At 49.7% G+C, this 26325-nt stretch overlaps 1 protein-coding gene across 1 annotated transcript in view; it reads right to left on the bottom strand.

The window, feature by feature from the left end:
* The window catches only part of MYO5B (myosin VB), a 332931-nt gene that overhangs the window by 127482 nt on the left and 179124 nt on the right, over positions 1-26325 (bottom strand). The window contains exons 5-7 of the mRNA XM_038543976.1: positions 7457-7613; positions 1657-1800; positions 297-378 (exon numbers count right to left, since the gene is read on the bottom strand). Coding sequence (XP_038399904.1) covers positions 297-378; positions 1657-1800; positions 7457-7613 — 383 coding nt within the window. The remainder of the gene's footprint in view (positions 1-296; positions 379-1656; positions 1801-7456; positions 7614-26325) is intronic.

Raw genomic sequence — 26325 nt, 5'->3', positions numbered from 1 at the left:
AAAATACCGCATGGAAATTCTGTGTTCTACAAAATCCTGCCCTAGCCCCTGCCTCCAGGTGCCCTAACGGTTCTCTGTGGCCGGCAGCCTGGCTACAACTGGCCGAGCGTACGGATCAGACGCTAATGCCCAAGGAGGTGTGTGGGGGTCATGTCCACATAGGAGGCAGGGCCGGGACAAGAACCCACAGCGGAGGGATGTGGGCTGAGCAGGCCTTCCTCTCCCCCCCCCCCCCGGGGCCCCCAGGCAGCACCCACAGCGGCCTCAACCCAAGGGCAGGCACCCCGTCTGCGTACTTAGCATAAGCTCTTTGAATTCCGGCAGACTGGCTGCAGCACAGAGCTGGTAAAAGATGTGGTAATTGCGCTCATCTTCTGCCTGGAGGAGGAAAGAAGTTCAACAGTTTTAGGGCAGTGATCTCCCCCACGATCCTGCCACTTGTGCTAGTCCCAGAGTCCCCTGGTCACAGAGGTCAAGAGCTCACGTTTTCCCTCGAGTCTGCTGCCTACCGCCCCCACCCCCCATCGCCTTTCCGTTCCCTCCGTGCCTGAGGAGTGCGATGTCTCGTGTGATTTCCTTCTTCCCACACGGAAGAGCCCTGCTCTGCCACAGAAGGAGGCTGGCCAGCCAGCACACGCTCGTTCAGGGGCCGTGGGCAGGCTCGGGGTAGGCTTTGCCTCCCTCAGGAGGCCGGGAGCTAAGTCAGGGCCATGTGCCCACCTGTCAAGCCAGACTGACACAGTTGCCAATGGGCCAAAAGGGGCAGGTTTACAGCAGACATTCGGGCTCCGCTGCCTTCAACTGACAGAGCAGGGGTGGGGCTGGGGGCTCCAGGAGACCTGGGCAGGGGGAGACGAAGGCTGGAGGGGTGCTCCCAGAGGACTTGGCCACAGGCACAGCCCAGCAGGCTGTTTTCCTTGGGTGCAGTGAGATGAAGGTGGGGGGCTGTCAAGCCAAATGTGGGAGGTGGAGATGAAGACGGAACAGGGAAAGGGGAAAACTAATAAAACTGGTCAAAACATTCATTAGGTGTTGGTGACACATCAGCATGCAGGCAGGCATCTCCAAGAAGCAGCTGGGGCTATTCTGGACACACCCTCCAAATGCCGCGGTGGGGAGAGGGGCTGGCACAGGCCGGGACACATGCCCTCTCCGTTCAAGGACGGGATCTCAGAAGAGGGCTCAGGAGGTGGACTGTTTTCAGGCTAAGTAGATGTCCAAGTAGCATGTTTTTGTTTTGTTTTGTTTTGTTTTTAAATATAACCTACAAAGCAAGAAGGTTCCTGGGAAAAGCTGAAGCCCACATTCCCCTAATCAAAAGACCTTCAGATCCACAAGGAACAGGACAATCTTCTTCGCTGTACCTGTCGTATCGGCCATAGGCTGGTACTTATCAGGCATGCTCATTAAGGATGTTGATTGAATCTAAAATCATTACCCTCTTCAAAACAGTACTGGGCAGATTTCTCAGCTCTGATGTCCACAGCATTCACATGAATACTTTGATGTAAGGAAAGGAATCCAAAAGAACAAAGTGTATCCAATTCCAGATCCAAACGAGGAGACAACCCTCCAGGCACAGGAAATGGGTCAGGGAGCAAGTAAGCACCTCTTGTGGGGGACAAAGAACAAAAAGGCCCAGCTCAGACCACTCACCTGAAAGACCACCCTGGATTTTTCCAGCAGGTAGGTCCTCATGTTGGCCCCGATGATGTGGTACCTCTTATCAAAGCCAATCTGAATGTACTTTCCAAATCGGCTGCTGTTGTCATTGCGCGTGGTTTTGGCATTTCCGATGGCCTGCAAAGAACACACAGGAGGTAGGCAAACCTGGAAGGCCCTCTGGGTTTCTCGGTGGCAGGTGTGGGCAGCATCACCACTCCTCCTCTCCTCTCGCTCACAGAACCTCCCTGCTGTTGGGGTGACAATGAGCAGAGCTGAGAACAAAACAAAGTTTCATTTCCTGCCTCCTTTGCTCTTAAGAACGGCCAGTGAGAGTAAGGACTTGATCAGTGGACTCTTTCCAGCCATCAATGGCTGCAGCGGCCGTGGTCATCTTGGAAATGTGAAGGGAAGGTTAGAACACAGAGGTCACCACTCTGACACACTAGAGCTACTAAAGACCACAGTTGAAGGATCTGTCCTCTTTACCTCATTAGGCTGCTTTGAGAAGTGAAAGGACAGATCCACAAGAGCTTTAAAAGTATGTGATGGCATTGACAAAGACAAGAGGCTGTTACTACCCAGCCCATCAGCTCTGCTCTAGGACCTCCAACTTCTGTGTGTTAAGGATCCACATGCAGCTCTTCATCTTTTAAACCCTTGCATTTTGATCCATAAGGAAAGCAAGTCCAGTTTTTATAGATAACAAAAACAGGTTTTAAACTTTACTGAGGCCCACAGACCAAGAAACAAAAAGCAAAAATGATGCAAGTGGGTACAACCTGGAAAATGAGTAGACACTACAAGCAGGACTTTCACAGCAGAAACTCATGACCAATAAACATTAAGAAAACATAACATCACTGGGCATCAGAGGACCACAGATTAAAATGGCAGTCTGCAGGGGCTGTGCTCAGAGCTCTGACTCTACAAAATGAGGAAGATGTGAGGACAGAGACTGGAATGGCTGTTCTGCAAAGTCACTAGGCCCATCTAGTAAAACCAAATACACACACCCCTATCAGGGCAGCAGCTCCCCTTCTAGATGTTACCTGGGAAGATACAGAAGCATACACGTGGGGTAAGCACACGAACACTCGATGCAGCTTGCATTTAGCAATGAAAAGAAGAAATCTATGTCAATGCCCACCAGTAGGGGAAAACGGAAAGTGTAGCATTCACACAACAGGATACTAAAAAAAAATGGTAGAAGTAAACTAGAGCACAATTCATGGATACGTTTAAAATCTGCTGAAAAGTTGCAAGATGACAGAATGTACTGTTCCTATGGGACATAAGAGAACCACCTTCTTTGTTGTTTGTGCATATGTAGACACATAGCAAGGGCAAATGGACTGGAATGACTTCAGTATAATCAGGATTATTCAACAACAGGGAACCTACCAACATGTGGGAGTACAGAGGAGGGAGTGAGTAGTGGTGCCCAGCGCAGTGGGTACAGCTTTAAGGAGGGTAAATTGACAAGGGTCTCAAAGGGTGAGTAGAATTCTGCTCGTGGGGAGGGACATGATGTGGGCCAAGGGGCAGGGCCGGTGGGCATGTGGACTGGCCCGTGTGTGCTGGCACACAGGACAAGAGGCGTGCCCAGTAAGTCACTCTGGGCACAGACTCTTGTATGAAGAGGGTAACAGTTGTCAGCCTTGTTTCTTTAGCTTAAAGGGAAAAAAGTTAAATTCCCCTGAACTACATAGTTACCAGTCCTGATTCACATTGCTTTTGCTCACTGTACCCCCAGTCTCCTCTTTGTCCTGGGACAGGAGCAGGGGGGTGGGCAGCCTCTGACTCCTGAACCTGTGCGGTGCAGACTCCACTCATTCAAGAAGCCACGTGACCCGTGTGGTCCAGACTTGGTTCTGTCCCTGCTCTGACAGTCTCATTACCAATATCCTCTTAATCAGTGCAGACTTGTGAACAACTATCTCCCAGGCTGCTAGCAAGCTCTTCCCACAGTGGGGCCAGAGAGCCCTGCACTGAGAATAAATCACCCTGATGCACCCTCAAGTTGCCTTTAATTCAAACAACTGCCACTTAGTGCACCTCGCTGGGGATTCCACTGCTTTGGACAGTCCTCGGCTCTGCCTCTCCAGGAGGCCGCCACAGTTGCCAGGCTGCAGGAATAACAAGAAGGCACAGGAGCAGAGCAGCCTGCTTTGTCAGGAGGCGCCATCCTGTGCCCTGGACAGGGGCAGAGTCCTCAGGAGCTGGCTGGCCCCTGATGAAGGCTTGGGTTGCCTGTAACCCTCGGGGGGGCCACACCGCTGTCTGGGCTTCCTGATACGAGAGCCCACATAGACCCCAAACTTGTGAAGAGTCAGGTCCTGGCACTGGAGAAGCTGCTCTTTCTCAGCCCAGCCACACTTCCTAACCTGCCCAGAGTTCTTCCTGGCTACAATTCTTCCTTTTCATGTTTCTACCCAAGACTTCTCTCAAACAGAACACTTTAAAAACTCAAGGGACAGTCTCTATGATGGCTACATTAGGTAACTGGATAGGACGAGCCCTAAGGAATTACCCATACATTTTCCAAAGCAGCAATTTGCACAAGGCAGAATTGTAAAGTTGCGAGCCCAAACTACTGCACCGCTTATTTATGTGGCATCATGCTTGAGGAGGCTGCTTCATGCATACACTCATCATTTAGGCCTTAGCAATGGAACCACATCCCGTGTAGTGTTGCTCTCCCCTTTCACCCTGCCAAAGTACCCTGAGTCCCCAGCAGTGCACCAGCCCATCTGGGACATAAGAGATAACTGAAAAATGTTAGGTCATTTTAGACCACTGTCATTTTTTTTTTTAAGATTTTATTTATTTATTCATAGAGACAGAGAGAGAGGCAGAGACACAGGCAGAGGGAGAAGCAGGCATCATACAGAGAGCCTGACATGGGACTCGATCCAGGGTCTCCAGGATCACGCCCTGAGCTGCAGGCAGCGCTAAACCACTGCGCCACCAGGGCTGCCTGACCACTTTCATTTTAAAAAGCATCCCTAAAGCAGAGACTCAGATGCCTGCACACCACTGTCCGGTGGCATTTTTCATACTAGCCCACAGGTGGAAACCCATGTGGGTCAGCTACTGAGGAACGCATGACCAAAATCTGGTATTATCCACACAATAAAGTATCATCCAAGCATAAAAAGGAACAGGGTACTTCTACATTCTACAACGCGGATGAACTTGGAGAACATTAAGCAAGCCAGGCACAAAAGAACAAATATTGTAGGATCCCACTTATGTGGGGTCCCTAGAACAGGAAAATTCATGGAGATGGAAAGTAGAATAGAGGTTCCCAGCATCTGGCAGGGAAGGTTAGAGAGTTATTCGTTAATAGGTACAGTTTGGGATGATGAAAGGGTTCTAGAAATGGATGGCGCTGATGGTTGCATGACACTATGAATGTACTTAATGCCACTCAGCTGTTCATTTAAAATAGTTGAAAATGTCAGTATTGTGTCTAACCACAATACAACAATTAAGAAATCTTCCTGTGTCTTGTACATGTTTAATAATGTGGTGATCTACCTTCATTAAATTCTCATCTTGACTAAAATTACATTGCCCAGGCACTAGTGATGTAACAAGTTTCTTCCCTTCTGTTTTGCCCAGAAAAACGACTTCCTCTATTTCTGAAAGAGGCAGCACTCTGTGTCTTTGAAATGTTACTACCCTAGAAATGAACTAGGTTTTGAAATTCTGGGGCAAAGGAGAGGCTGAAAGCCTGGTTTCATTCCCATTTGAAATGAAACATGATGCCACTTGTAGGGTACAATCTTAGCTGCCTCAATGCGGGTGCATAGATGGTCCCGGGTAGGCCAAGGCCATGGTCCACCATCACATTCTGAATGAGGCCAGGCCAGGTCCCCAGCTTGGGCTGAGAATAAATGCTATGAGCAAAAAGGCTACCCGTTAGTTGCAGGTCTCACAATATTAATGTGTTTGCAGCCAATAAAGCAGCAATGATATGGTCATGAGGCTTATTACTATAACATTCAGTGAAAAAACTGTAAGGAACAGACCCAAATGTTGAGCAATTATCAGCAAGTTGCAGGATCTGGGGGGATTATTCCCTTTTACCCTTCCATAGTTTCCAGGGAGCCCTTCTTACCTTTTTTGTAGGTCAATGGTTATCAAACTATGGTACCCAGATCACCAGGATCATCATCACCCAGGAACTTATTAGAAAGGCAGATTTTGGGGCCCCCACCCAGGCCTTCTGAATCAGAAACCCGGGGGAATGGGGCCCAGCCATCTGGTATAGCAAGCCCTCCAGGTGATGCTGATGCGCTCAGGGGTAGGAACCTTTGTAAGGGAGTAAAAGTCTTATTTGTATCTGCTGGATAAAAATGCCTCCAACCAGCGGATCCCTGGGTGGCACAGCGGTTTGGCGCCTGCCTTTGGCCCAGGGCGCGATCCTGGAGACCCGGGATCAAATCCCACATCGGGCTCCCGGTGCATGGAGCCTGCTTCTCCCTCTGCCTCTCTGCCTCTCTCTCTCTCTCTATCATAAATAAATAAAAATTTTTAAAAAATGCCTCCAACCATACCAACCATTTTCCAACCCACGTGACAAATATGGAAACTTGCTTTTGTTGAATTGTTAATGAAAATATTGTGTCCTGTTAGTCAACAGAGAATCAAAGTTCTCCAGATAATCCAACTGTGTAGGCAGGACATTATTCCCCCAGAAACAACGAATTCCCATGAATGGAGACTCGTATTCGGTTGTGTACTTGGTAAAGGAAGGAGGGGGAGAGGACATCCGGGAAGGACCCAGGCAGGTTCTCGTTCTCCCCAGCTCTAGACTAACCACCGTAGGACTCAGGTCTTAATCAACAGGGCTCAAGGCACTGCAGGGAAATCTGATGCTAACTTGCACCTTTGGGCCTCAACTCAATTTCTTCTTCCTAAAACAAAGGAGCTGCCGTGGGCTGGAAGGGGTCCAGTTCCCACCAGCCTGTAACCGAGACAACCATCAAGGGCCTCCACTTCAGAGGCAGAAATCAAAGCTGCCCAGGGACCACACACCCATTGATATCTACACTCTATGGGAATTAAGTTTTTAAGGAGGAAAGAGAGACAAAGAGAAATGGAGTTCTGACCTTAAAACATGTTGAGTTACAGCAATATCTAAGTTTTGAGGAACTTCTCTGGCCCTGTGCCTGAGCTTACTGCTCTGAGGCTGGGGAGTCAGGATACAGAAACAATATCCAGGCCAGTTCCTACCACCACAGGGAACTGCTTTCTGATGATCAACAGACTGTGTCATCACATAGCTTTTGACTCTACCTCCCCCACCCCCCCATGGTCAAATATTCTGAGGAGAGAAAAGAATCTATCAAGGCTTCCCATCCCCATACCAATCACCCTCCTGATCCTGCAGGACTTGAGAGCACTGCATGGTTTGGGTGAAGCACGGATCTGCTGATGCCCAACGGAAGCAGGAGGGGAAGAGCAGTGGAGGTGGAGGTAGAATGGACACCCCTCAGGAGAGCACTCAGCAGAGTCCAGGGACATGGAAAAGACACTCCACTTGATACTGGGGACCCGAAGGGTGCTACCAGGTGAGATCACTCCCAAATCCATGGTTTCTGGGGCACCTTTGGAATTTTTTCCTTAATAGGAGACAACAGGTTCTCAGAAACAGTCATGTATGACCCCTGAGCTGCTTCTAGGGATCCTTGTGGACAACCTCACAGGGCTGGACACCCAGCAGTCTTGCTGCCAGAGGAAGGGACTCCAACAAAAACGGCCAAGTATGTTTGGAAGGCTATACCTCCATGATGGGACTGGACGCCAGGACCTTCTCTTCGATGTTGGTGTCACTGGCTGAGCCACCAACCGTGGCAAAATAGCGCATGGCGTACTTGGCTGACACAGTTTTGCCAGCTCCAGACTCCCCGCTGACTATGATGGACTGGTTCTTCTCATCTCTGGAAAGGAAAAAGCACTGGTCAGTTGTTGGCTGTAGAAAGGCTCTGTTGCCTTTCAAGGACTCCAAGGACAAGGCCCTGAGCCTGATCAAGATCATCTCACCTTCTTTGTAGGACAAATATGAGGAACAGCATTAAACCAGCCTGCCTTCCCTCACATGCTTGCAAAAGATGCACAAGCAGGAGAAAGAGTTCAGAGAAGGGCTTATAAATGGCACACAGCCTTCCTAGGCACCCTCAGAAAGGGAGAGGTAGCCAGTCACTAGTCATGATTCCACTTTTCTGGAAGCAGCACCCGCTGATCCATTCCTCTACATACGCATAGGTTCACAGACATACACATCCTGAGAATTTACACGCATAGCCTTTCAGGCACATATTCTCTCACCTTTGATTCTGTGATGTGCCACTGGGCCCCTGCATGGGTTCTAATTTTTTTTAAAATGAAGACCTTATGTTTGAGCCCTGCCATGCCAGTAGACAGCGTTTTGAATTTCTTGCTCACATATATGTATCCTGAAAGGCAAGCTACTAACCACCAGACTGATCTTGCTTCAAGTTTATCAGAAATTAGATAAAACAACTATCAATTGCAGTAAGAGGATTTCAGTGAGACTAAATGGAAGGCAGAAAGAAGATACTCTACACCAGATAAAAACGCATCTATATTTATCCCTTTACAATAGCAGAATTACAGACAAGTAATGCACAGCCCAGCCACTAAGGAACACAGAGGGTCGAGCACAGAGCAAGAACACATGTGTGGGCCACAGGTTTGGCTGATGAATTAATTGCTGGTAAGGGCTGCAGCTAGCCACCTACGTCCAGCCCACAGATCCACTGCCTGGAAGGCAGGCTCTCTGCTCTGTCTCCAGTCTCCCTAATAGTACATGGCACGAAGTATATGCTCCTAGGGACTAACAAGCCCCCCACTTCCTGATGAGAAAGCCCAGGAGCATGGAAAGAGATTTAAAGCAAAGGCCCCCCGGCACCAGCCTGCTGTGTTTAACACCAGCTCCTGCAGCTTCCTGGGCAGACAGACCACAGCTGGATGAAGCCACCACAGGCTGCCCCCACCCCACCCCTGCCACTCCACCCCACCCGCCGCTAATCATCAATATAGGTAGACTGTAGCTTATCAGCACAGGGGAATGAGGCTGGCTCTGCTTTCGATCTGGGCTGACAGCCGAGAAGTGGGAAAGCAGCGAGATCACACTGATGTCAACTAGGGAAGGACTAGAAAGACAGGAAGGGTCTGGGCTGGGAGCACCAGGTAGACTCGGCTGTGGGAGCTGGGCTAAAGCAGCCCTAACCCAGAGTCCCTGTTCAAGGTTGTCTTGGCTCACACAGACTGTCATCATCACACGGGGGACGGATCTGATTAAACAGAGGTGGCTACTGCACGCCATTGAGAAGATGGGGGAAAACCAGTGGATCTTCCAAACTGGCTCTGCACCAGTTACCTGAATACTTATGTAAATCCTACTGCGTATGTGTAGGGATAAGAAGTAGCTGAGAGCCCTTGTGGTTCTAGGATAACAGTGGTCATCAGAAGTCTGTGGGTGATGCTTGTCTTCCCAGGTTCGCTTATTAGAGTTGTAGGTCACCCAGCAGACCGTGGGGATGATGACGGTTGCCATCTCTTAATACTTCATAATCAGCTCCCTAGAAAACATTTCAGAAGCACAACCCTCCTAGGTGACCAAGAGAATAACCAGCTGCACTTCTAGACCTGGCCCGTGGACCTGGGAAACAGACCCGAGCCTGATGCCAGCTTCAGAACATGCCCCATTACCTCAGTAGGGAACGGAATTTCAGGAGCTGGCCACAGCCTCAGGCTTGAAGTTCTGCTTCAAGTCTATATGTTTAGCCTAAAATCAATGGATGAGCACAGGATGCATCTGAGCCTGACTCCTCAGCAGAGGGTCACAGGGGAAGGAGAGGCACAGACGGTCCAAAGAACTGGGTAGGGCTCTCTGGGAGCAACACCAGGGGTCAGGGGCAGGAGAGAATGAATCAGTGCGGTGGGGGGTGGGGGGGGGTCAGTGTCATCTGGCTCCCTGCAGTAGAACACACATGGCGAGATAGACCCTGAGGACACGGGAGTGGGGTACAGTTGCTATACATACAGCACAGACCCATGACACATGTCACGTTTCACCCACAGCGTTGAGATGGGGACTGTCCCATGCATCACTGGGAAATGACTGCAAAGTCCAGCACCGGGCTTCAGAAACAAAGCAGCTCCTGAGTCTGCAGAGCAAGCAGGCTGTTGTAAGGGTGAGGGGGCAGGAACTCCAGAAGAGTGGTTGGCTTCCATGACGGAGAAGGAACGAAGGAGCAGTAACGAGGCGGCAGGACGTGGAGGCCAGCTCTGATGTGCTGATGGAAATGCGGTTCGGTGGCCAAGACCGTAAGGGCAGTTATAGATACACCCAAGGTGTGACTGATCTTTACAGTCAGGGCTCTTGAGCACGGGAAGGTCAGGCAATGGCCGTCAGAGCTAACTGCTGCCAAACCTAGTGGATATCAGATGTGACACTGACGTGTAGGCCACAGTCAGGTAAAATAGCCTCTCCTCAGACCAACAAGCACCTTTTGACCCCCTCCCTAACTTAGACCTTTCTAAAATAGGTCTGATCGCAGATTATTCTGTAGCACCCTGCATTTCTGCATACACAACTCACTCCCGGGCCAGGCCCATGCTGCGCGCACACACTCCATGTGGTAATGGCCCAGAAACTGGCCTTAGGGATGACATAGAACAGCACAGACTCCTTCTATGGACAGTAGCTCTGCTTCCAATTCAAACCACCAAAACTCAAAATATGGGCATTAAAAACACACTTGAACCTCAGTTGCAGCGATTAGCTAGCTGACCTTGGGCAAGGTCGCCCACTTCTTTGACCCTCAGTTATCCCAGCCGGGTGCCGCAGGACTGTGATGCCCAACTACACTCCCACTCATCTTCATGGCCACCTTAAGGTAGGTGCCCAGCTCTCTGACCTGCCCCCACGTGCCTGCCCGACCGCCGAAAGCACAGCTCTCACCAGGTTTCTCCCCACTCAAAACAGCAAACTGCTCATTGCAGCCCAAACACCAAGCCCAAACGAGCTGGTCCAAAGGCAGCACCCCCCTACCCCCACCCCGGTGCTTATGCTATCAGCCCTGGTCATTCACCCCAGTGACTTCTGGTCACTTCTTTTCTCTGGGCCTCTCTCCACCTCAAGAGGACAGGCTGTGACTTGGGATCCCCGCCGGTCTCCTCCGCCCCGGACATTGGAGGCGTTTACTGCGGAAGCACTAATGGGAAGTATGGGTAGGGCAAAGCTCTCCCTTTCAAATTTGGGTTGCTTGGGGTTATTCATTAGCATGCAATTCTACCCAGTATCCTTTAGAAACACAATCCAAATACAGCTCCATCCAATCAGCCCGATTATAGATCGGACTCAGTTTGCAACTTGGGTCAATTCGCCTTTTAATGAATTTTTCTCCTAAGCCCAGTGTAATTCCCCTTAGAAAAAGAAAACAGGACAGCCTGGGTGGCTCGGTGGTTTAGTGCCACCTTCGGCCAAGGGTGTGATCCTGGAGACCTGGGATCAAGTCCCACGTTGGGCTCCCTGCGTGGAGCCTGCTTTCCCCTCTGCCTCTCTATGTGTGTCTCTCATGGATAAATAAAATCTTTTAAAAAATAAATAAAAGAAAAAAAAGAAAAAGAAAACAATGGCCAAGGGCTTTCCTACCCAGCTGTTAAGGTCGAGGCTGTCTTCAGGGGCGTATGCGTCACCCCCAACAGGAAAAATCCCTGCAGGGCTGTGCCTCAGGCAAGAGCACAGGATCCTCAGGCACCAAGCCATCCTACCGCACCCAGGCTGAATAGGGACACTACACACACAGACATGCGCACACACACATATGCTCACACACAGCTGCTCCCCTATTTCATACCAGATATCCGTCTTGGATATCATGGAGGCACAAGTATTGCTAAGGCACCTCCTGTGAATATTTCCCACCAAACCACTGCAGGCCTCGGGCTCAGAGCTGGGTCCATCCATACCCCCCTCCCGGACGCCCCCCCTCAGGAGGGCAGAGGCAGCAGGCGGCTATTTAGGCACCTGGGGTGGTTCCACTAAAGGAGAGCCCCACTGATCGGCCGGAGAGATGTCATGGAAACTGGAAGAAACCCACTGAAATGTTGTCTGGGTTTCCTGTGGAGAGCGACCTGTCACCCATGGTCTCCCAGTCAGCGACAAGCACATGGAAGGCTCCCCGGGCCACTGTCCCAGCTGACCCAGCAGCCCCAGCGCAGCTCTGGGGTGGCCCATTGTGGCCTGGGTGGCACCTGTGCTTTGGCAGCCATAGCCACCCATTCAGCCCCTGAGCTGAGAGCTCACACAGGGCCAGCACCCCTCCACCCTGGCCCCCGGGGCTCCAGGCACAGGTAGCTCCACCGTCCCCACTGCCCACAGCCACAAACCCAGGAAGCATGCCGCTCGCCCACCCTGCAGCTGCATGTCAGCTCATTCTATCGCCTCACCTCCCACCATCTGCCTCCCTCTCTGTTGCTTTGTCCGGCCAGCTCCGCCACTGACACAGGTGAGGGCAACCCACAGACATCCGCCCCTACCTGCCTCAGCATGTCCCCCTCGCATGACCGAATGCCCGCACTGGACCCCTGCTCTCCCGGCTTCTGGGGGGGCCTCCAGCCCAAGGCCCCAGCCTCACCATGCTCACTGTTCCCTCTGCTCCTCATATCCATCCACACGGGGCTTCTCCATCCCCTCCTACTTCGTAGTCACCTAAAGCTTTTCCACCTCAAACTTTTTCTCTTTTATTTGCTCTCAACTCCAACCACACTTGCCTCTGGCAGCTCTTGGACTGCTGCTCCTTGGTGCAACTAATCACTGCCTCTGTCCGTCACATTCGGACAGTGTGCAGCAAGTTCAGCAATGCCTGCTATGCTTAGGACTCATAAGACTATAGGGTGCCAGTCACCCACCTGAAAGAGAATAAAACTAAAGTTTAGAGAAGGCAAGATCAATGCCCAGAGTGAGCTAACGAGATGCCCAGCCCATCCTCAAACACAGGCTCCTAGCTGCATGCCTGGATTCCCGATGGGCCATGCTGGGACAGCACAGCCACCACACTGCACTCCCAGTGACCAAACCCAGCTATAACGTGGGGAGGACTGGATGCAAAGCAGGTGCTCTGAGCACTAGTTGGCTCAGGACAGCCTCCACTGGAACATGGTTCTTTGGCAGCTATTCCCTGACCACCTTGCTGGCCCAGCATTCACCACAGATTCACAAGCAGTTTACATGCCTCCCCAGCATTCTGCACACCCTTGTCCCCCCAACCAGAACCTAAGACTTGAAACGGTTGCTGTCGCATGCAGGGCCTGGCTGGGCAGCCAGCACCCGACCGTGTGCAGACCAGACCCCAGCAAGGACCACCATAGACACTGATCCAAAAATGCTGCACCCAGCAAGGGAGCCCCCTGGGGCTCTGCGATCTACTGCCTGTGAAACCGGATTTGGCAGTCTCTGCCCTGTACGGTCCTCCCCTGCTCGTCCACAGGAAAGGGGCCGTAGAACACAGTCTCGGACAGGGTCGACTGTTGGCCCGCAGCAGGCTCTCCTGGAGAGAGAAGAGGTGGGAACAGCACATGCTAAGGCCCCCAACACAGGCTGGCAGGAGGGAGGGGACATCTGGCTAAGGCACCGTGGGAAGGACACCGCATTTCTGAACACATCATTAAGTCCCCCATCGTTTCCTTCTCTAGTGACAAATCACCCACATATGCGGGTGTCAGTAGAATGCAATCTACTCACTAATGGGGTAATCAATCTATGGCGTCCCGCCTGTCTGTTGGGTCTCTATCTTCAACACCTGCATCACCACACAGATCATCTATGACAGTTTACAAAAAAAACTATGCTAGATGATGGGGACCCCAAAAAAAAATCTTAAGGATTTTTGTTTGGGGTGCCTGGGTGGCTCAGTTAAACATCTGACTCTTGGTTTCAGCCCAGGTCATGATCTCGGGGTTGTGGGATTGAGCCCCACATTGGGCTCACACCCAACAGAGTCTGCTTGAGATTCTCTCCTCCTGTTCCTCCCCAATGCTCTGCTCACATGCAGATACTCTAAAATAAATGATAATCTTAAAAAATTTTTTGTTCAACAAAGATATTTATGTCAGTTCTATGCAGAGTTGATCATTGAGAAACACCCTAAGAAAATTCAAGTTCATCTTAAAAGCAATGCTGATGAAGGAGTACCAATAGTAACACGGTTTTCTGTCTTTAGAAGCTTAACACAAACACTAGAGCATTCAGTGCTACAAACACACAACTCTATTGAAACAAAAGGATATCAAAGCCCGAGAGTGAAGAAGTCAGGGCAATGACAATCAGGCTGAGGCAGCAAAACTGGGTTCTGTGTGGAGCTGAGAGTAAGGCCGGGGGTCAGAGAGGCTTGAATGGAGGTTCAATGAGGCAAGAAGGATACAGAAAATTACAATGAAGAAGATTTGGACTTGGGCAGCCCTGGTGGTGCAGCAGTTTAGCACTGCCTGTGGCCCAGGGCGTGATCCTGGAGACTCAGGATCGAGTCCCATGTCAGGCTCTCTGCATGGAGCCTGCTTCTCCCTCTGCCTGTGTCTCTGCCTCTCTCTCTCTCTGTGTCTCTATGAATAAAAAATTAAAAAAAAAAAAAAAAGATTTGGACTCAAAACAGAGCCACACAGGGGCACCTGGTGGCTCAGTGGTTGAGCATCTCCCTTTGGCTCAGGGCGTGACCCCAGGGTCCTGGGATCAAGTCCCACATCAGACGCCCCACAGGGAGTCTGCTTCTCCCTTTGCCTGTGTCTCTGCCTCTCTCATGAATAAATAAAATATTAAAACAAAAACAAAAACAAAAACAGAGCCACACAATTATTCTGAGTCCATGGTTAGAGGCTTCCTCCCAAGGTGGGGTCAATATGGAGAGAACATGGTGCTGTGACAAGGGTCTGGCCCAAAAAGGTCCAAGCAAGACATTCTATGACCCCTTATAGCAAGAGCTGTAACTCAATGGGGGGAGGCACGCATCCCGGGCACCTGGCAGGAACACGCACGTGGGAGGAGTCCTATAGGCCAGAGGTCCCCGTGGTTTCTACAAGGAGGGGGCAGACACACACTGCTGGGCACATCTGCAGCAGGCCTCCTCCCCCATTGCCAGGTCAGGGTGCGTGCAGGGGCAGCCCAGCTCTCACCAGGAAAGCCATCAGAAGTGCTCAGGGAAACTGCTTGGCTTGTAGTTAGCAGCTAGAGTTCCAAGTGCCTCCTTGAGAAGATGAAATCGACCCTTCTGGCAGCGGCAGCATATCACCTCCCTGCACTCGGCTCACAGCAGTCCCAGGTTCTATTTATAAACCTCTGAGGCGTAGCCTGATACAGGTAGTAGCGAAACCAATCCCTTCCTTCCACCCGCTGGCCGCTCCTGAGAGGGGCGGCCGCCCAGCGGGAGTCTCCCAGAAGGGGCCTAGGGAGCCTAGCCACGCACAGGCCTCGCTGGCGGATGTGCAGGTGTGGGAGGCGGCGGACATGGCGGGCTCCTCCACGCAAGTGGGAATGTGCCTATTTCTTTGCTCTTAAAACAAGGGGCTGGAAGATGATCCCGAGCCCTCCTGCCACCCCTGTGAGCTGGGACCCCAGATGCAGGGAAGGCTGAGCTGTGTGAGATGCTCCCTGTGAACCACAACTAGTACCTACTAATGTCGAACATTAGAAACCTGGGGCTCTGGGGGCACATGTGCACCAGAAGCAGGCATTTTCTGTTTTCTGAGATTTTCTACATCATAAGCCTCTTTGGGTTAAATGTGGTCCTTGCCTGGAGTGAACGAGGATATGCACAGGCCGTACCCTGTAATCCAGGTAAGTATCTCTCTTCAAACTATTTTATTTGAGTCTGGAAACGGTTTCTCAGTAAAGGAACACATCCTAGTAAGTTCAGTGACAAGGCCCTCTGCCAGCTGCTGGTCCCTGAAGCCAGGCGTGCCAGGACCCCGGGCTCAAGCCCCTTCTCCTTGGGGCACGTGCTCTCCACCACGCTACCAGCAGCGTATGCAGTCTTCGACAGTCTCCTTGATAGATGTTGCTTTATCCATCATCTTCAGATGTGGGGCACAGTGAAGGCCAGTCTCCGCACCCCCATTACTCCTGCGGGGGGGAGCTCATCTTCCTGTGTGACCCCAGGTGCCCTCACAGCTCCCCATGCACTCTGCTCCTGCGAGACAAACATGCACCGAACAAGGACACGTGGAGGCTGCACATCCAAACAGAGCTCCGCAGCTCCCCACTCTGCTCCTGGAGGGGACACTGGGCATTCCATGCAGCAACAAGCAAGGACCAGGGGTGGCCCCTGACTCACCCTCCCCTCTGCCCCATCAGGCCAAGGTGGCTGTACCGCCTCCACTTCAGCTGAGACCCAGAGCCACCCCTCACGTTCTTCTCTCCTGGATCCCTCCGAAGCACCGCAGCCAGTTCTGCTAATCGTACAGCCTAGTCCATCCATTCCCGACCTCACTGCTGCTGGAATGCTATTTTTTCTTAAACATTTATTTGAGGGAGACAGAGAGGACCAGCAGGGGGAGGAGCAGGAGCAACAGATCCTTGCTGAGCAGGGAGCCTGACACAGGGCTCCTTTCCAGGACTGTGAGACAATGACCTGAGCCCAAGGCAGATGTTTTATCCACTGAGCCTCTGGGTGCCCCTGGAATGCTATTTCTAAGAAACCTGTTCAAATGTCTAGGCCCTGCTAGCACCCTTGCATGAGACATGGTGTCCTGAAGGGTGCAGTCAACATCTTCAGTGCTCCAGACCCACCTGATCTGTTCCCAGGGACCATTCTAGGCAGAGGCATCAGGGCCGTGCAGTGCGTGGGAAGGCACAGGCTGTGTCCAGAAAGGAGGCAAAGTCGAGGACAGTCAGATCCCCACAGGCAAGTCCTAGTCCTCGGCCACACTTCACAAAGGACCTGCAAGGGCTCACTCACCCTGGCCATATGTCAGGAACACCTGCAGAACTTAGGAAGCCACCTTGGCTAGATCCTGCGCCAAACCAACCACATCACGGTCTACGGCAGTGGGGCCTGGGTGTTTTTTTAATTCCACATGTGATTCTCCTTTGTGCTACATCAGTCCTGCTGAGGCTAGGAATCGCTGCTATGGACCCAATGGCTCAATTAAATGGGTCACGATACAAGTATGTTCGGGTACCAGCAGCAAGTCAAACACCCTGGAGAGTTACGGCCATCAATATTAGCCTGATTCAGTGAAACACTGAACTCAAAACAGAGATTAGCTTTCAGAGGCTTACCAGAGTCCTTAACCACCCTTCACAGTTAATTCCAGGACTTTGGCAAATGGCTTATGGTAAGTCACCCGGAAACCAAAGCAGAGGCTCTTTGTTATCTGGATTCACACTGTTGACACCCACACGGTTAATTAAGGTAACGGTGTGGACCTGTCAGCCTCAGATGTCAGAAAAACATGAGGATCATGCTGGTGCCTGCTAATACCTGTGGTGGGAGAAAAAAATCAACAGTCTCATACTTCCTCCTACGTCAGGGCTTCTTGACCTGGTGCCCCCTGCATAGGGTTCAGAGACCCATAAACTTCGATGAAACAAAAACCATACCTTCAGTTTTACTAAGTTGTAATAACTTAGACATTTCCTTGGGATACGAGCAGAACAGCAGCTTTAGTTACGGTGTTGCAGTACTAAGTTTCTACGTGCATCACTGGAAAATGGTAATTAGATGTGCCACTAACATTAGGAAACAATCCTTCATACCTACTGTATCACAACCCCAAAATATTCTGAAACTATCAAGATGATCTGTTTCCTCTATAATTATATGTATTAGATACATTTACATGCATTAAGTGGTACAAAAAAGGTTAAGAACACCTAATCCTCTTTTCCAAGTTTTTTCCTGAGCCTAGTTGCAAAGCCACGCCTCTGCAAACAGCATTAATGACACCAACTTTTAAGGAGTCCATATTTACGGTTCATTAGAGCCTCTATTTCCCAAAGGCCAATCAGAAAGACCATTATCCATATTGGTGAAGGTGGTCTAGGGGGCAGACTTCAGAGACCCTAGGAGATGGGCCAAGATTTTCTCCACTGGAAAAGAGCTTCAGCCATAAAGCTGATACATAAACTTCCAGGACTCACAATGGAAACCTATCAGAAGTTAAATGACACTCTCATACAGTTTGCATCCACTCACCCTCAGTAGGTCGATAGTGTCCCTTGGGAATGCAATAATTCTCAGACGTGCTTCACCACAAGGGCCTGGGCCATGCTTTGTCTGCACTCCCTGAGAGTCACTCGATGAGACTTCTCCATCCCTCTGCTGCTTTGACATTTCAGGATTCTCTTCCTTGGCCATGAAACCCTAACATCTGGACCTAAAGCAGAACCTGCCTTGGTTATTTTGGGGTGTCTACTCTATAGAATAAGGGGTTGGCTCAAGAGAGACCACATATGTTGACCCGGCCTCCACCACCGCTCTGGGCCCAACATGCCTCTATTCAGACACTCTCCTAGGTTATGTGCACCCTCCTTTCCAGCCTAAAACACTAGCTACCTCAGCCTCCTGGCCTAGAAATGGTCTCTTTACCCTTCAAGTATGAGACATGCAGGACTGGGTAGGGACAGGGAGACAGGACAGGTGCTCAGCACTGGGTGATGGTGAGAACTGAAGGCCCCAGGACATACTGTGGACAAACTGGAATCTGGTGCCCAGTCATTCAATAAATATTTCCTGATGAATGAACAGACACTATAGGTGAAATGAGAACTCAGTCTGGCTATGGGAAGGTACTGCCAATTGTGGTCACTCATGTCAGTGAGGTCATATTTATACTTAAATTATGTATGTACCTTGAGGGTTATGATTATCAATGGACATCTTAGACTCATTTTGCTACAGGCGTTATTTAATTACAAAAATAAACATCCAAAAAAATAAAATAAAATAAACATCCAACCTACATAGAGTTTTGCTTATATAGCTTTAAAAAAATGAAACTACCACTCTCGGGCACAAATCCACAGACCCAAAACACAAGGCAGCTAACTGTCCTAGGAATCTCAGAGGATTCCATATCCTGGCCAGTAAGCTCGTGAGTCCCAGAGGCCAGTACAGGAAGGGGAAGTGGGCAGGTATGAATCTGCATATGCACCAGACCCTAAGCAACAATGGAATTTAAGTGCAAAGCTCCTAAGAAAATGATGTGATGAGGGAACAGGGGAAGCTCAAGTCAATGAAAATATTTGCAACTTGATTTCTCCATCTTTCCATAAAAATAACAAACCTGACCAAATCAGAGGCTTCCCCAGTAGGATGAAGGCTCCAAGGGATCCTAGGTAGGGGATTTGACATGGGGTAGAGGATTGATGCCTCTCTTGAGGGCAAAAGTCCATTGAGAAATCAGTAGCTAAACTGTGAAGTTAGCACGAGGAAGTCTGAAGGTCAACGTCCATGTTCTGGTCATAGATGGAAGGGTAAGAGCTTTCTGATTTTTCCCCTTCAGCACGGGTTGCTAGGTCGGCAAGTGTCTATTCAGGGCTCTTAACACAGATTCGGAAAATAAAGGGCAGCGTTCTGCTCTCAACATTAAGGGGTTTGGGGATGTCATACAGTATGGCTAAAGAGCAGAGTCTCCAAAGTACCCAGGACCCCAAACAGGAACACTTGAGCCATTTCCATAATGGACCCCAGGTTACAGAAGAGCAGACTCTTCACGTGTCCCCTTCTCTGTCCATTCCAATTCACCATCCTTTTCTCCAGCCCCTACCACTCACTACCCTCCCACCCCGCATCTTCCTGCTTCCCAGCTTCATTACTTCACTCAGGCGGCCCAAGAAGAAACAGGAGAGAGAATGTGGCACAGGGAAGGGCCTCAACTTGACCAAGGTTTTCCTCGTGATTCCAGGTGCTGCAGGGAACAGCCACGCAGCTGGGTCTGAGGTAGAATTCTCACCATGCTCTGTACTCTCGAGCCCCGCCCCCCACCCAGGACACCCCCTTCAATGGACATGGATGCACAGGGTTGTGCGAAGTGGGGGATTAGGAAATGGGTTCAAGCTGCAAAAACTCTGAGATATCCTGGGGTGGGGGAGATCAGCTCAGCCCCCTGAACTTCAACCACCACCAAGGCAGAGCAAATAGTGAGGACTCTAAGCCATCAGGAAGCTGTCCTCATGCCACAGAACAACATCTCAGCCCCTCAAGGCCGCTGGAGCCACCCAGGCGCTCTCACACTGAGCCACACACTCCTTGCGCCTCTTTCTGTTGCCTTTCCTTCAAGTAGAATTCATTCTTTCTTTTCCTCAGCCTCTCATTCGGATTCTTGCTCTCCAAGCCAGCTGGAAGTAGGTGCTCCCTCCCTTTTCCTTTTCCCAAGGAGGAAACAGGGCAAAGACATCACGTGATTTGCTGAAAGCCACTCCACGTTGCAGAGCCCTGTCCGCACCCCCAGAGCTCCTGAGCAGGGCCCTCAAACACACCACGTGTCCAACCACAGAAGGGGCTGCCTTGTGAGAACACCTGCTTCACACTGAAGATGTCCAAGTCAAAACACAACCAGCCATGTGGCTTGGTGGATAACTCATCTAACTGTTGCTCTCAGAGCAAATGCATGCTAAGCAGCAGCCCTGGCTACTTATCAATGGCACCCTTACATTCAGGGATCTCTTTGGCACAATGTCCCAAGTCTGTGGATTCTGAGATTGAAATGAATTATACCCATCGGGTCTCTAAACACATCTGAGTCCTTAAAACAAGGACTCCCTTTAATGGCCTGGAAAAACAAAAACCTTAATAGGAAGCCAATCAATCATTCATGAGGCTGTCAGGAAAACTTGCTGACTGGCAGAAACATCTCCAGCAAAACTAAGTTGCAGGGCTCCTCTTCCCTTCTCTCAACACACAGGGCTCTGGTATAGGCTTGGATTTGCACCATCTGTGAAATCCTACCTGTGTGTGTTATCTCCTCTTCACAGTATTTGAGGTTCTCAGATTGGCCAAGATCTCCTCCCTGCCTGCACCCATGCCCTGAGATTTTAAACTTGCAAATGGATGAACTATTTCATTAGACAAGACCATACTCATGCCAAGCCTTAAACTCATGGAAAAGCAACCTTAGGAAAAAACAGACTGGCTTCTTGAGTGACCACAGGGCCTATTATCACTCAGGCTGGGCAAGGAACTGGTTCTAACAGTTCCTACTCATCAACAGAAACCTTCCTGCCCCCATCAAGTACCTTTTGATATAGCACGGATAAAAGCAGCCAGGATTAGCAATAAAATAGAAGACCTAAGTAACATGCATCATCAGAATTCACAGTGATCAATACTGTTTCTAGCCTACTACATGGTTGCGTCCGGAGGTTGTGTTTAGCATTCTGCTGGCCATGTGAGGGGAGTCAGAGAACACTCCTCCCTTTACTTTGCACCACAACCACCAGTACAAAGTGTGGTGATTTATCTGAAGCCAGGGTTCCCTTCACAGAGCCCAGTGCTGCTGCTTCCCCCTCCACTGCCAAGCCCAGCAGAGAATGTGGCACTGAGTACCTCCCACAGGTCACAGCCCCAGTGCCTTTGGGTGTGGGTGGGAGGTCAACACGGACAAGGGCCCCAGAAGCAGTATGAAGTCCTACTTGAGTGCCTACAAACTGCTCAGCACTGAGGAGGGGAGGAGAAAGGACAGAAAGGGCACGCAGCTGCCCACCAGTCCCATGGCAACTCTTGGTTGCACCTACACGGGAAAAATCTTGAGCTTGTCGCTAAGTATGTACATGAAGTTGCTCCTGTGAGAGGCTGACACCCAGGAGAGGGACATCCAGAACACCAAAAACAAAAGGCAGCCTTTGTGCTAAAATATCTATAAAAGACTGACAGCCTCAGGCTGGGGAAGGAGACCCAGGGGGTGGTGGAGACAGCTGGGGAAAGACCCCAAGGGCGGTATTCCACATCCACACTAGGCCCTAACAGTTCAGAGGTGGGAACTAGCTGTGCAACAGGTTCTGGGAACAGGGACCAGAAAGCCAAAGAGAAGCCTTAGAGAAGTTTTTCCTGGCCTTTCCTTGCACAGCAATTTGGGAGATATAAATATAATTCTGTAACTACATTTTCTTCGAGCAGAAAAAGAATTCCCGTCGTAACAAAACCCCCCTTTTCTAGAAAATCCAACCACTACTCCTTATGAGCACAGGGACTGTTTTAATGCAGATGGCTGACCACTCCTTTGTGAAGATTTTGGGTTCTGAAGCTCGGGGGGCGGGGCGGCTGGGCAATGTAATGAAAGCAATCCTCAAATATTCTCTGGGCCAGAATTTGTCCCTGTTGTTTATCTTTAGGACCATTTTTGACCTTCCCTTAAAGTCCTTCCTCAGTTGTCAAACCTCAAAGGGTTAAGTAGTTTTTTAGTACAGTCACCTACCAAAATCCAGTTTTAGATCTTAAGGTAAAAATATTCATCCCAATATTTATAGCAGCAATGTCCACAATAGCCAAACTGTTGAAGGAGCTTCGGTGTCCATCGACAGATAAATGGATCAAGAAGATGTGGTCTATATGTACAATGGAATAGTCATCAGCCATCAGAAAGGATGCATACCTACCATTTGCTTTGACGTGGAACTGGAGGGTATTATGCTGAGTGAAGTAAGTCAATCGGACTTACTTAAGTATTATATTCACTATAGCTTATATTCACCCATATGGGGAATATAAAAAATAGTGAAAGGGAATAAAGGGGAAAGGAGAAAAAATGAGTGGGAAATAGAGAGGGAGACAGAACATGAGAAACTCCTAACTCTGGGAAGTGAACAAGGGGTAATGGAAGGAGAGGTGGGTGGGGAGATGGGGTGACTGGGTGATGGGCACTGAGGGGGGCACTTGACAGGATGAACACTGGGTGTTATACTGTATGTTGGCAAATTGAACTCCAATAAAAAAAATAAACGCAAAAAGTATTCTCTGTGCCCAGGGCAAGGGAAGACAGACTTCCTGGGAGTTGCCAGTTCTCTTCCTCAAGGATACAGAAATCACAGTCTTAGTTCATCTCTCAGAGACCTCTGGTGGCAGCTCACAAGCCACCCCTGCACGTGCAGAGCCCAACTCAAGGTTCGATCCCAGACCTCGAGGCCATGCCCGGAGCCAAATCCAAGAGTTGGATGCTTAACCAACTAAGCTACCCAGGCACCCCAGATGTTCTTTCTTTAATCCCATTCTCTTTTCGCTTCATTTCCTTGCTGTCTTGGACTGTCCATGCCACCAAGATATGGATCTTTTCAAATCCTCACTTGTGATTTAATAAAGCTTAAAGATTAGCTTAGGATTTGGAAAAACCTTTTAAATAATAAAACAGACAAACTGGCTGGCTTGTGAGGTACTGAATTCTCAAGGTAACACATACCTACTGAAACAAATCTTGAGGAATGTGATTCTTTACAGCAAATTGTTCACACCTGCCTGCCTACCCACATCTCACCTGTCTCAACCTTATTTTATCAAGTCTAGGATCAAATGATACCATCCAGGAAATGTAGTTCCTGTCCACCTTCTCTAAAATAGCTCCTCTAAATATGCTAGGGAAGAGAGGTAAATACCATTCACCCACTTAGCATGTACAGTGGTGTTCAGTATGTGCAGAGTTGTGCAACCATCACCCAAATCAATGTCAGAACACTGTCAAAACCTCAGGAAGCAGCCCCGGGCCCACTCTCTACCCCTTGCACCTCACACACTTGCTAGTCTACTCTGGCTCTCTCTATATGCCCTAATTCTGGCCTTTCGTCCAGATGCAATCCCAGGCTCTCCTCACTCTGCTTTCAGCGTAACATTTCCGAGATTTACCCACACTGTGGTACACTCACATACTCGTTTCCATTCTGTGGCTGAACAGCAGAGGATTTCCTTTGTGGGACACACCACTTTTGTTTATCCATTTTTCAGTTGATAGACATTGGTGTTTGTTGCCACTTTTTGGCCATTATGAGTAAATACCAATATTCACATGTGGGGCTTTGTGTGGACATGTTTTAATGTCTCTTGGGTTATAAACAGCTTTGTGAAGCTTGAAGTAAAAGGGACTATCAGAGCCTATCAAAATCTGTTCCGTCAAAAGATGAGACCTGGCCTACTGGTTCAGGAAAAATTCCCATCAAGCTATATTTGGTGACTTTTTAAAGCAGCCAGGCTAGAATAGAAATCCCCTAACTCTAAGGTGTTTTATCAGACAAACTAAATACCCCTCCTTTTATTTCACGTTTATCAAATGTTTAACTTGTCATACTCCTTCCCAGTAAACAAACGCATTTGACTTTCCCAATTCCTAGAAATACTAAACATTACATTTTACTTGCTTAGAGAGATTTTGAAAAATCCAACCACACCTTAACAGAGAATGCAATTTGGGGATTTCAACAGGACTATTCAGGCAATTCTTTGGTTTGTGGTTCTTGCATCTGATCTCAAATCAGAGTTCAAATGGGCTGTGTGAAGAGTGTGCTTTCCCTAACCACTCACATCCTTTTGCATGATGACATCCTTCCTACTTTTTTAAGATTTTATTTTATTCATGAGAGACCCAGAGAGAAAGAACGAGAGGCAGAGATATAGGCAGAGGAAGAAGCAGACTCCATGCAGTAAGCCTGATATGGGACTTGATCCTGGGACTTCAGGATCATACTCTGGGCCAAAGGCAGATGCTCAACCACTGAGCTACCCAGGCATCCCCCTACTCTTTCCTTAAGCTGTAAAGACCTGCTTCTTCTAAAAGGTGCTGAAAACAAAGTCACACACAAACATGCAGATAGGTGTTTATTAGCAGCTTTATTCATAGCTGCCAAACCTGGGAGTGAACAAGATGTCCTTTGGCACAGGGACGGACAGACTGTGGCACCTCCACACAATACTAGTCAGCTCTAAAAGCAAGTGAGCCAGCAAGCCATGAAAAGACACAGAGGAAATTTAAATGCCTACTACTAAATCAGAGGAGCAAATGTGCAAAAGGCTACAGTCCTGTATAATTTCAAATATGTGACATCTTGGAGGAGTCAAAGCTTTGGAAACCATCAAGATGATCAGTGGTTGTGAGGGGCTGGGAGCGGGGAAGTGTAAACAGGCAGGGCACAGAGGGCTTTCAGGCAGTGAAACTACTGTTAGGGACCATAATGAGGGGTATAGGCCATTCATTATCTACATCTGTCCACAGGATGTACAGGATCAAGCATGAACCCTAACATGAACTATGCATTTGGGGTGATTATTATGTGTCTGTAGGTTCATCCATTGTAACAGACCACTCTGGTGGGGAATGTAGATAATGAGGAAAGAGATGCAGGCAGGTGGGGAAGGGGCATACAGGAAATCTCTGCACCATCTTCTTGGTTTTGCTGTGAATCCGAAACTGCTCTAAAAAATTATTTTTTTAAACAGATTTTATTTGACAGAGAGAGAGCACAAGCAGGAAGAGCAGAGACAGGAGGAGAAGCAGGCTCCCCCTTGAGCAGGGAGCCCGATGTGGGACTCGATCCCAGGAACCTGAGATCATGACTTGAGTCAAAGGCAGATGCTAAAATGACTGAACAACCCAAGCGCCCGGCCATTCCTTTGAAGAATGTCTCACAAGCTACTTCACCCCATGTGATGTCCATGTTGGCTAAGGGACAAGGATGTTAGGGCCTGAGGTCTTTGTCAGTTTGCATCAAGATAATCTCTGAGTAGAACTAGGGGGTCTGAATGGGGCTCAGGGGGCTGGCTTTCTGCTGATGGTTAGGACGGGCACTGGACACATTCAGGGCAGGGCCCAGCCAGTCCCTGCTTCCCCTCGGCACTCCAAAATAAAGGTGTTGGACCAAAGCCATCTCGGGATCCTTGCAGCTGTCAATGTTAGACTCTCTGTCTTCCATCCTCACCACACCTGTGACAGGTACCAGGGAATCTGGGGGAGACACAGGTTCTGGCCACCGACCAGGGCAGAGGAGCCAGGTCCACAACGATCTCACACTGATGATAGACTGTCTTCACCACTCCAGCTCCCAAGTTCACCTGCCACAGGCTCCTGAGGAAAAAGCCACAGCACCCTGGCCATGGTCTCCATCACTGTCCCATGAGAGACAAGGTCCATCAGCCGGCCAGCCATCTGCCTCCGCAGCAACACTGCAGTCGCTCCCAGCACACCTTGCATTCATGTGGTCTTCACCCTAAACTTGGGTGACTTATTCCCATCCCAGCAATTCTCTGGGGCACACCTTCATTATGAGAGACACTTGGGAATCCATGCTGTTCACCCAACATATCACCACCTGCCGTGTGCCAAGATAGAAATCTTTACCATTGAGGGAAAGGCCTGGAACAGTTCAACCTCCTACCACTGTACCCTGCCTATCTTCCGGCTTCACCAGCAACCCAGCTCCCTTCCTCCCCTTCTCTAACAGGAATATCTGCCTTCTCTGGGAGGGAAACTTAGACACCTAGGGGGCGGGCTCCAGCCCCCAGCTGCACAGCCAGACTCACCTCCGCCCATTATCACCTTGCTCCTTCCCGTACTGTGCCCCCTGCCACCTCCAAACTGCCTCCTCCAGCCCGCATTTTAACATCTGGAGACCCTTTACCCTAAAGCAAATACAGACACCACCTCCTCCCTGGC

This window comes from Canis lupus, chromosome 7 (genome assembly GCF_011100685.1).
Source record: "Canis lupus familiaris isolate Mischka breed German Shepherd chromosome 7, alternate assembly UU_Cfam_GSD_1.0, whole genome shotgun sequence".
Taxonomy (NCBI): domain Eukaryota; kingdom Metazoa; phylum Chordata; class Mammalia; order Carnivora; family Canidae; genus Canis; species Canis lupus.
The sequence above is the reverse complement of the archived record's forward strand: the minus strand, read 5'-3'. Positions and strand labels throughout refer to the sequence as shown.